Genomic DNA, 12,082 nt, shown 5'->3' on the forward strand with positions numbered 1-12,082 from the left:
CAGCTCCATCTCCCGGCGCTAAGATTTAACCCCTGAGCATGGATTTTATTGGCTTTTCGAGTCACTCAAGATCACAACGCTGTCTGGCTGTCTGCGTCTTAACACAATAGTGTTGGTCATTATGTAGGCTGTTCACAGTCAGGTAAAACACAGTTATCCAATGTAGCCAAGGCCCACCTCATATTCATATTTGGGGAAATTTCTCTTAAACTTTAACCAGTTGCCTTTAGATTGCTGACTATTTAATATGGGCTTGCATGAAGACAGCACAGATTTATGCTATTTCACATTGAGTGTTGATTTTTATATCTGATCTGTGAGCAGTAAATTATTTGTGTCTTGCATTCAGGTAGGGCTACTTTGGGAAAACAAAAATTCAAATAGCCATGTGAATCATTCAACAACAAAACATGGAAAGCTGTTTGCCTACAATTCACACACATCACATCACAAACACCAGGAGCATCTTCTGAGGTGAAACAGATCACACTTCGTTGTGAAACTGCAAATAGAACTACTAACACCCCCCCTCTCTTTCGCACAAAACTCACTACAACAACGTCTTCTTCAAATCTATTGTTTCGCAATTTGAGCAACTGTGACTGACAGCTCTCATTGGGAGTCAGCTGGCTACGTGACCATGGGGGGATGTGTGCGCTATGTGTTTTTGTGTAGGGCCTACGTGATGTTTGGGGGATGGACGGAGGGACGGTGTTTTGGCCCTACAGGGCGGCATGTGGCAAGTTGAGACATGAGACAAAAAGAGTACGTCAGCCTCTACACCTCGACGTGGGTTGGATGGTATTCATTTAGCGCCTCGGCCTTCAAAACAAACCGAGGCGAAGGCTATGCAGGTTACGTGAGGGAATCCGTAGCTTACCCACCGCTCATGAATGAAAAAAAAACCGAGAACGTTGACGTCATGTTCCTTCATGGAGATGCTCAACTAAGATTTTACATAGGCCTACTGTAACTCAGAGATGTGAAAAAGTCGACACAGCATCGCCCATATTATGTCAAATGTCAATGGAAAAGCGCTAGTCAGATATCAATCAAGGCTAGACGTTTTGACGTTTGCGTTAGTAGGCCTAAAGGACACACAGCTGTTAAGGGTGGTCAATTATCATATCATGAATATGTGACAACGCACACCATCAAAGAAGGATTTCCCACCTGTGAGATTTCTTTGCCCATTTATTTTGCAGTCGTTGCTAGGCTAATAGGGGCCCTATCATCACAGTCCTCTACTCCCTCACAATACAGTGACAAATACTATATTGGAACCTACAGTAGGCCTAAGCTAATCTGAGAAATAAATGCATTCCACTCCTGTGTATGGACATACATTTCCTCCAACATCAGGTATATTGACCAATGACATGGGGGAAAAAATCCCTCAACAAAATGCATTGCCAATACCAAAGGCAAAACAATACGCCTTAAGCACACTGTGCAAAGTAACGCCACTGGTCAGAAGTGCTCTGGGCCGATTGTCCTCTCAAGGCTGTGCCCTTCTGACCTCCAGTCAGGATGCATGAATCCCAGGCCTCCCCCACCCCCCCCCCCTAATTACTCTCCGCTATAGATAATAGCCTGATGTTGTGCATCAATAGCTGGAAGCAGACTAGTGGAGTCCAGCCAGCTCATCTGGCACCGGGATGACAACTCCAGCACTTCTGCCGTCACCGCTGGTCCAACTGCCAGAGAAGGAGGCGTCAGACAGACGCTGAACAATACATGGCTGCTGTCTCAGTTCTAGATGTTTTGGAAACCAGTGTTGGCACAGAGTGCAGTGCGTTATGTAATACCATGCAAAAGATTTTGAGGAGCATTTGAAAGATTGCTGGGGTAAAAACAACAGATGCTTTTAAATTACGTAGATGTTACTGGTAAATACAGACCACAACGTGCACATAAAAAAGGCCTGTTGTTTACACAAATCTTCATACAGGTATGCAAAGGCATAAACAAAAACACAAACTCCAAAACTTTTACAAAAGTCTTTGCTGATGTTTTTTTTTTTTTTCTCTGTCTGCTTGTAGTGTCCTCAACTGTCCTCCTTCCATCCTCTTCCAGGTTTGGAGCAACAACCCCACTGCCTGCGAGACCAGCCAAAAACACAGCACAGACAGCCGCCCTGTGAGCAGGACACGGCTGCTTCCCTGTCTGCTGAGCAGCATACAGTACACAACAGCGGTACGTGTCCTTTTGGGGGCTATGTGGGGACATGGCTCAGAAAGTCACTTCTGCTCCAGAGAGAGCCCAGAGGCTGGGGCCGTAGGCTATCTGTCTCTATCTCGACTCCCGCCCATCAGCCGCAGCCTACATGTGCAGGCTCGCCACGTCTATCTGCTCATCAGAGGCAGCATGCACAGCCTAAAGAGCGCTGCTTTTGACGTCACCAGACGAGACATAAGGACCCTGGGCTTTTGTGTCAGTCTGCTCCTCTGCTTCAGGCAAATGCTGATGGTATCGGTTCCCTGCCAAAATACAGGGACAGGAGGAGCATGCTTTGCTCTTCTCTTCACAGTCTCTTAAAGTGCTGATTGAAACATGTAACTGAGTAAAATAAGGGAGAAGCGCACTAAAGCACACTGTACTGTAGACGTCACTTACGACCCTCTCTCCCTTTTCTACACCCTTGCTTCCCATGGAGAGGCTTCAAGAGCCCCAGAGCTCCACACCTGTGTGTGTGTGTGTGTGTGTGTGTGTGTATGTTTTGCGCAGAACGGAGTTGGCATATGGCCAAAACATGATTTGATGTATACTGTGGGTTGCATGTGACTCGCTAGTGCAGGGTGACTTTCACACATACTGTAGCAGCAAATAATCTCCAGCTTTTTTTTTTTTCTTCCTCCAGCTATATCTGCTCAGGAATTTTCCAAACAGCCAATAAAGACTGAGTGAAGCTATGTTTAGCCTATACAGTTAATGTATGATATACTGTTGTGACGTATGTGATGTGTGATACAACATAAGTGACAAACTGTGTATCAACTGCGAGGTCTATCTATGTCTTTATTAGCTTGCATAGAACAGTCAACAATCTCTGTCTCTTAATAGTTGTGGCATACTCAAACACTGGCAGCAGAAGTATAATTAGGCTATATTTCAGAGACAACAGTGAAATCATAATTGAGAGATCAAAAGATCAAAAACAAACTTTACAAAATAATCAGCGTCTCTTTAAGGCCTTAGCTGCATTTTTCTGCCCCTCTATAAAGACTACAAGCACATACACCGCAAAGCCACCACAAGCATGACATGTGCACTGCACTCAGGGAAAGATTGAGAATGTCATCACTACCGTAGGTCTAGTTAAATCATTTATTGGTTAAAAAAATCCTCACTGTGCCTTTAAGTAAGGAGAGGACGAGGTTAAGCCTGAAAAGGGGGGGGGGGGCGGGAGGGGGGGGGGGGGGGGGAACACGGCGGGGAAACCATCACACACACAGTGAAAGCTCGGTGAAGGAATTGGTAGGGAACACCTGATTGTAGCTCTCCCCAGCTCCCTTATTCTGCTCTACACTGACTACCTCAATATCAGGACAGTACACACACACACACACACACACACACACACACACACACACACACACACACACACACACGGTCAGGCACGCTGGAAATCCTGTGAGTGCAGAGATCTGTTTGCAGGAACACTGTGTCCTTGAACAGCACGCACACACACACACACACACTAACTCTCTCTCTCTCACACACACACACACACTCATGCCGGGAGACCTGACACTTTCTTGGCAACTGTTTTACAGTAGACATACATGCACTCTGTAGGCAAGAACGCAGCCTATTTACTGGGGTCTTATTCCATGACTTTCCAGTCTGGGATGAGGACAATTCCCCTGGAGCAGCATGCACCCTCTCTCACCTGGGCAGCCTCAAAGAATGGACCGTGCTGTTATGCAACTGTAATAAAACATACCGTGATAGCCTTCCTCAATCCCTCTCCATATGTGTGTGTGTGTGTGTGTGTGTGTGTGTGACAAACAGTGAACCAGGCTGAGGAAATCTGCAATTGGTGTTTAAAGGGCAGAGAACACAATGTACTCTCATGCCTTTCAAGATTGTATGAATCTACATGCAATAATCTCATGCCATTAGCCTACTTCAACAACTGTTCAGAGAAGCTTCATTAAAGCGTATATCTGTCAGAAACGATTAACAGATGCTTGATGTGTTTTATAAGGGTTGGAGACCCATTCTGCTTTGTTGACTCTTTAAAAGCCAACCGAGTCCATCTGTTTGCTTTCATAGTCAAACCCATACAAAAAGCGCTCATGTTGCTATATCCGAAACAATAACAAAGATTGCCCTTCCGGACCATTAGAATTTCGACTGTCAAGATGCAAACGCTAAACACAGATACTGGTTCCTTTTTATTCTGCAGCAGTTCAAGCTAGACCACCGTATGATAAACTTGATGTTTGATGGTGCGTTCAGCGACGAGGCAAAATAATAAAGCTCGTATAGTAGCCTAACGTTACACATTACTGTCGGTGTATCCCAATTTCTGAAATACTTTAGAACTTCTAATTCTGCAAAACTTTCTGTTAGCGTTTACTGTAACTGGCTTGCAGGGCAAACTAACTGTAGTTACCAAGTTGTAAAGCGGATTTATTACTTCTGAAATATGGTTCTTGGATACAAATTGATATATCGCCAATATCAATATACTTGCATTCGCCTTCGGAGTAGTGCAAGTTAGCCGAAGTTAGCAGCAGCGTTACTGTGTACATTAGCTATCATAAACGCTGCTATTTCCTCCAGCACATGCTACAGTATCATGATGATGCCAGACCTCTTGTTTTCGATCGTGTTTGAAACACAGCTACGCTGAAAAGAACAACACATTTCACCATAAATCATCACATTACCTTACCCTTTCGGCTCAGGAGCAGCCTTCATGATGAAATGTGAAAAGTGACTTCTGTTCTTCGTTTATTTTCTCACAGATGTTGTACAATAAATCAAACCACCAGTGAGAGGCAATGCGTGTGTCTTATTTGATATGAGAGGGCGCCAGCGAGCCTTTTACACAGACGGACAGTAAAAAATAAAAAAAATAAAAGAGGCCATTTATTGTCAAAGTAAAAGTCGGTCATTTGGTTCGGTTGCATACTATTTTCTGAATGTCATCATATGGGCATTTATTTCTCCTAAATGTTTTATTTCCTCAGTGTCAGCCAACGCATGGCTATTCAAAGCAGGTTGAAAGGCTACTTTATTCATATTTGTTTTAAATGGAAAAACTGTAGCAGATTTGTGAAAAAAGGAACACGGGAAAGTTGTTGACAGAGTTCACGATGCGTCTGACGTAGCCTGGGCCTGGCCTGCTCGACTGTGATGTCACAATGAAATAAATTATCCAAAGTTCTCCTCAGCAATATTTCATTCAGTTGATCGCACATCGATTACAGGGAAGCCCATTTCTGAAAATGCTCTGGTCGAATTGAGACATACCTGATCTATAAAGAATAGTATTCTTTATAGATCAGTGAGAGGAGGTAGGTAAATCTCAGCTAGCCATATCCATTACTGGGAATTATTTATTATAGATAATAATAATAATAGAAATAACAAATATGTCATTTAGAAAGTGCCTTTCAGGGATAAAAAAGCTTGCTATTTAATATCTAGAAAATGGTGAATTCCAGTGAAAGACTGGTTGCTGAGGAGCAAAGTGCCACACGTGATGACGGTAAGGCTTTATACCCCCTTCATTCTGTTTTGTAACACGAAATGTAGCCTACGTGTTGCGATATCAAAATGAACTTGTAACCTGGAACCTAAATCTGTATTGTTCTGTCTGTATAGCAGCTCCGCTAACACCTCCCTCACCCTCTGCGGAGCAAAAATCGGTGAAAGTCCACACCGTGAGGCTGCCTGAGGGTTTGTCAGTCTGTACCTACTTAAAGGACATGGAGAAAGAGTATGTGTCTCATTTTGTCCTACCTGAAACAGTATTTTATAATTTAATCTGCAAAAGCACTCAAATTACATATTGTACCTCTTCTGCAGGCAATGGACAGCTATTTCTCAAGGAACCACTGGCCCTGTGAGTGACTAATCTATTTAACATGTTACCAAAAATAATTTTACATACCTAGAAATATGATTACAAAGAATTATCAGTGATTGCATTTTATGTGTTATGAAAATGCATAAAATGCAATGTAAATATGTCAAACATGTGTTGCTAGGGTAGACATAGTGGTTGCTAAGCTAAATAAAGTGGTTGCTATGAAGGTTGCCATGGTAATTATGTTAGTTGCTAGGGTAGTTGCTAGGTTGACATGACAGTGGTTGTTTGGTTGTTGCTAGGGTGATTGATATGGTTGCTAGGGTGTTGCTAAGGTAGACATGGTGGTTGCTATGCTGGGTGCTATGTTGGTTGCTATGTTTACAGTATGGTAGTGGTTGCTAAGGTAATTAAGATTTTTGCTAGGGTGTTGCTAGGGCTATCACAGTGTTTACTATGCTATTTAAAGTGATTGCCTTTGTGGTTGCTATGTTGACATTATGATAATGGCTGCTAGGTTGACATTATAATGGTGGTTGTCAAGTTGTTGCTTGGGTAATTATGTTAGTTGCTAAAGCAGTTGCTAGGTTGACATGATAGTGGTTGATTGGTTGTTGCTAGGGTGATTGATATGGTTGCTAAGGTGTTGCTAGGGTAGACATGGTGGTTGCTATGCTGGTTGCTATGTTGGTTGCTATGTTTACAGTATGGTAGTGGTTGCTAAGGTAATTAAGATTGTTGCTAGGGCTATCACAGTGTTTACTATGCTATTTAAAGTGATTGCCTTTGTGGTTGCTATGTTGACATTATGATAATGACTGCTAGGTTAACATTATAATGGTGGTTGTCAGGTTGTTGCTTGGCTTAATGAGACGGTTGCCAGGGTGTTGCTAGAGTGATCAGTAATTTCAATACAATATAACAAATGTTACAAAAATGACAAAAGAATAGCATGTCCTTTAGAAGACCTATTTTACAAAATTTTAATGATTTTGTACATAAAGTGTTGTGAACAGTGGTGCTAATCTGAGTGTGGTTGTCATTGTCATTGTTCTCAATACAATATTTCAATACAATATTTTCAATATTTTCATGCACTGTAATTAGTTTCAGAGGTCAACAGGTCATGCAGAACAACCTGATTTATTGTCCTTGTTCAAAATAGGTTACAAGGGTCGCGGTCCTCAAAGTATGCAAAAGCATAGTACAGGTGGTGTCCTTGAGTGCCCTCAAGGTGGTTATTCCAGCTGTTATGAGACTGGCGATACGAGACCCAGAGACTCCACCGGTGTCAGGTGCAGTGGACGAACCTGAAGAGCCTAGCAGTGAGACACCAGTCAGATGTGCGTCATCATCATCATCGTCGATCATGTACATCGAGGATGAAAAAGATGTGATGATTCTTAAGCATGGTAACCTGGTGGATATTGTTCCAAAGAATGACACTAGCAGGCTGCCTTCATGGTGTGTAATTGCCCTCAAAGAGACGCCTGTTGTTGAGTTGTCACCAAAGAGGTAGGTTTATGAAAGAATGTAATAACGTCAGTATATATGATACAAAATATGATACTATGACTTTAATATAGTGTATACAGTGTGATAAAGTGTTTTCCTCTGTCTGGAAGGTCTTGCTCATCTGTTGGAGCTGCTTCATTCAGTGGACTCCTGAAAGATAATTATGGGATATCCGTGGCGAGCATCCGGAACTCTGTTCAGAAGAATCTGAGCAAATTAGATGGAGTCGGCCCTGCAGCCAACTCGAACCACTTGAACCATGCCATCGTTAGAGAGGTTCTTGACATGGTCAACTTCAACATTGCCAAGGCCTGCAAGATGCCGAATGGCGCCAAGGAGACCAAGAGCCATGAGTTGGTTCACATTGTGACTTCTCTGATTGATGCTCATGCCATTTCTGAGACAGGCACCATTTTGGCTGTGGAGGAAAATGAAGAGCTGGACACAGCCTTAGAGTGCACTACTGGAGAAGCGATGACTGCTGTTATCAGTGCCGCAGAAACATGTTTTGATGGAAACAAGAAGGCAAAGTCACTGCTGGCATCGATGAAAATGGCTCTTAGAATCTTGACTGACAAAAGCACTTCTGTTGAAGATACTCAGCTATGTCTAATAGAGGAAAAGCCTTCAGTAAGCGATGAAGAGATTGCCAGCCAAAAGGCTAACCAGGCTCACAGAGAGATAGTGCAGAAACTTAGCTGTGAAGACTTCCATAGCCAGGCAACAAAGGCCGTCAGCGACGTTCTCAGTGCTGAGATCCGGCCACAGAGCAGTGCGGTACCAAGAAACGATGGTCTGCCTTCTCCCACCCCATCTGTCCAAAGCACTGCCTCTCTGATTGTTGATGCTTTTGTGGCCGACATCATGTCAGCAGTTAGGGCCACTCAAAGCTCGCCCATGTGTGAGAAAGAGGGGGGATCGGCTGCTCAGGGCAGAGACCGTCCACACTTCCTAAAGAACCAGAGAGTCGTAGTCACCGGAGGGCTGTATCACAAAGTGCGCGCCATGCTTTGGCACTTTTTCAAGAAGCTGAGTGGAACCTCTTCTGTTCACCAGAGTGAGAAAGTGATGGAGAAGAAGTCGGGAGTGATGGAGGATGCTCACAGCTCCCATGACTCTGTGAAAACAGTGCCCTCCGTTGTTAGTGAGTCCGAGCTGAGGCTCCTTGCTCAAAGTGACCAAGCCCTTGCCGCTGTGAGGGTGTGCCATATGACCCAGAACGAGCTGGACTCTTGCACCATAGATGTTTTGAATGATGTGGCTTTTTCATACCTGCCCAAGTATTCACGAGAACGGGTTTTGAATACACCTGTTCAAGAGTTTGTGGACGGCATCCTCTCCGAAATCGACAACTGGTCATCATCCGGCTCATCACCAACTGACGACACCAAATGTGATGAGCAACTGTCTGGCAGGCCAGCAAGCGCATCTCTTCCGTGCCTCTCAAACCTAGGCAGTGAAAAGTGTAAGAGAAGAGCTCTCAAGGCAGCGAGTGATGTGATGCTTACGGCAGTAAGTGGCTGCATTTCTTTGCGCGCATGCTCGCCTGATGGCCCAATGCTCAACAAAGATTTATCCGAAAATCTGCCAGTGGGCTCCAGATGCCAGCTGGAACATGAACAGACCACTCCAGATGTGAATTCTGCAGCCAAACGCATCGTTGATCAGTTCGTAAATGGCATGAGGACTTGTCTTGAGACCCTGCAGTGTGACAATGGGACTCCAAAAGGAGGTTGTTTCACAGGTGTTTCAACAATTTTCCAAAGTGTGGAAGACACCGTGAGAGAGTTTTTCGCCCATGTATCGTGCAAGGGCAAAGGCCAAGTTGAACAGCTTGAGGACCAATCCCTGTGTTCCGAGGTCTCTGCGCACTGTAAGCATCAAAGTGAGGGCTGCAATGGCTGTGCAAAAGCAGTGACGCGAAAGATGTTCTTCAAGTCAAAGTCAGTTCCAGCTGACTCTTCCAGCTCTGCTGTAGCTTCCGTCGCAAATAGCATTATCCTTGAGCTAGGAACCCAACTGGCCTGTTCTGGCACACGTGATTCTGGTGAGTCCAGCCTTGTGAAATCTGAAATGGCAGACAAACTCTCCAGCGATGAGTTCCACGCTACTGTGACTAGGGAAGTGAGCCAGGTGCTGCTTAAATTAGCGCAAAGTTTTACTGGACCCGTGATGTTGGACAACCCTCTAGGCTTCTCTCCTGCCTCTGATTCCGCTTCCATCGCATCCAGCGTCGTGGGAACCGTTCTAGATGGAGTCCGATGCCTGATGAACTCCCCAGTCCAAGATGCTCTGACTCAAGATTTGAAAGTGTGGTCCGCCACACGTGATATGTACGGTCGCTTGCAGTTGAATCTCAGAGATTTCTTTACGAAGCTGTCAAGCCGCCAAAGGAAGGCTGTGCATTCTGCTTCAGCTAAGGAGGCTATCGGCCAAGTCTTGCTTTGCATTCAGGAGGAGCTTGCAAACTCAAGCAAGTTCCAAAGTTCTGACGACAACGCCAAGGAGATAAAGGTCGTCATTGATTCCCTGATTGAAGATGTTGGGATGGTGGACCCTCACACTGACCTGGACCATGATAGGCCCCTCTCCTCCTTATCTGGTACCTCAGAAGGAAGCTGGTCAAACTGGAGTGAGGAGAGCCTTCCTGAAGAGTCTGTGGTCATACCAGAGGACTCCACTGCAGCCCCCATGGCAGCAGACACATTGGTGGCTGTGAACATTTACCTGAGCGATTTGCCTCAAGATGAGGCTTCTGCGTGTGTACCGCACGAAACCGTAGTGAGCGCTGTGAACAGCATCACCTCGACGCTCGGCTTGCAAAATGAGGAGAGCTCCAGCAGGCCGCCCTCTCAGGGTCATCTGACCTCAGTGTGGAAGAGATTAGAAAAGGCTCTCTCCCAGGGACATATTCAGTCCTCTCAGGACCTGATTGAGGACGTTTACCAGATTCTCCTGAAGGGTAGACAAACTGTTGCTGCTGCAAAGTCTGCCTCCGACTCTGCTCTTGTTGCCATCAAACAGGCCCAGGATGTACCTCAAGGAGCCATGGTTAGCCAGATCATAGGCATGTTCGCACAGGAGTGTGTGAGGGATTTATTTCTGCCTTGCTTCAAATTGCCCTCGTCATGGAAGTCAGGTGCAAGGGCCCCCCTGAGGTCAGCCGCTGCCTCAGTGTCCTGTCCAGGTGGCCTAAGCTCCATGGCCAGAAACGGAGAGGACCGGGCCGCGGAATCACCGTCTCAGATTCTGGCAGAGGTACTGCAGGTTGCCATGAATGCGATGGTCGCTGACGTCATGAATATACTCACCCTGGCAACGCGTTCGCCCATGGATATGGAAGCTTTTCTGAAGGAGTCTGGTTATGGTGTTGCCTTCAACACACCAGATTCAGGACTCCTGGACGACAAGAGATGTGCAGACAGTCAGGCAGGTTCTACGGACTACTCCAGTCTTGTGTCTGTGCTCATGATCCGCCTGCTGTCAAAGCTACAAAATGAGGATTCACTCTCTGACGATATGCTGGATCATTGCAGAGAACTTATCAACAAGGTGCTCTCTGATCTCACAGCAACACTTGGTGTCTCCAAAACTGACTTTTGCCCTGCTGGTGTGAACATTTGCAAAGTGTTCAAAGTTACCTACAATGACCTCCTGAGTGAATATGGATCAAAGAACAGTGTCCTGTCGGCCTTGGTGATAAAGGACCCCTCAGTAGAGAAGACTGTTGTGAGATCTTTGATCAGCGAGATTACGACAAATGATAATGACGCTATACCTAAGAAAGACGAGAGAAGGAGTGGATGCTTTCAGTTCCTTCCAAATATGAAGAAGATTAAGTCTTGCCTGAAGGTAAAATTGACCTTTTTGCATTATGTTAAAACACTGTTATGATATGCCACAAACTCAAGATTTGTATAAATAATGATTGACTACTCTGCCTCTCCGATGATCAGAGAAACAAGTCAGGCAGCCAAAGAAATGCCAACGCAGATGGAGCCACAGCAATCAGCATCACTGACAATATTGCCGGTAAGTGTACAGTACACACACAGGCTTGTGTCCAAGTGGGAGCACCACATGTCCAAAATGTGAATCTATTCTAATTCATAGATTAATATTTTGTATTGTATGATCGAAGTAGTAATCTTTTTTTAAAATCATAAATTCATAAATGCATCAAGTCACCTTTTCCAACCTGCCTCTTGTTCAGTTTCCCCAGAGTCCTTTGCCTGTTCGGTCTCATTGGATGAGGAGCCATGTGTCCCCATTGGCTCACCTGAGAAGAGACGCTCTCTCTTCACCCGCATCAGATCTTTCTTTAAGAGGAGGTCTTCTGCGGTCTCGCCAGTGTAGCTCAAGTAGCAACTTGGATGGCCTCAGCTGTGGTGCAACTGGCTGGGGCACCTGCACTGTACGCCGGCGATCTGGGTTCGATTCTCACACCGTGGTCCTTTCCGGATATCACCCCTGCTCTTTCTCCCATTCACTTACTGTCACCCTTTACTTCAAAAGGCCCCAAAA

At 45.1% G+C, this 12,082-nt stretch overlaps 1 protein-coding gene and 1 long non-coding RNA gene across 4 annotated transcripts in view; one reads left to right on the forward strand and one right to left on the reverse strand.

Moving 5' to 3' along the window:
* Nucleotides 1–5,043, reverse strand: part of hif1al (hypoxia inducible factor 1 subunit alpha, like) — a 23,559-nt gene extending 18,516 nt beyond the window's left edge. For 2 of the 3 annotated variants that reach the window (XM_062552137.1, XM_062552136.1), the window contains exon 1: nucleotides 4,904–5,043. In XM_062552137.1, coding sequence (XP_062408121.1) covers nucleotides 4,904–4,929 — 26 coding nt within the window. In that variant the 5' untranslated portion in view covers nucleotides 4,930–5,043. Of the gene's footprint in view, nucleotides 1–4,898 lie in introns of all 3 variants that reach the window. The other variant, XM_062552138.1, reaches the window with a different exon arrangement.
* A 6,107-nt stretch (nucleotides 5,044–11,150) lies between these two features.
* On the forward strand, nucleotides 11,151–11,905 carry LOC134099352 (uncharacterized). Its single transcript, XR_009941122.1, has 3 exons — nucleotides 11,151–11,410; nucleotides 11,515–11,590; nucleotides 11,772–11,905. It is a non-coding gene; the product is annotated as an uncharacterized LOC134099352 (long non-coding RNA).
* The last annotated feature ends 177 nt before the right edge of the window (nucleotides 11,906–12,082 follow it).

The sequence above is a fragment of the Sardina pilchardus genome, chromosome 13 (assembly GCF_963854185.1).
Source record: "Sardina pilchardus chromosome 13, fSarPil1.1, whole genome shotgun sequence".
In the NCBI taxonomy this organism is placed as follows: Eukaryota; Metazoa; Chordata; class Actinopteri; order Clupeiformes; family Clupeidae; genus Sardina; species Sardina pilchardus.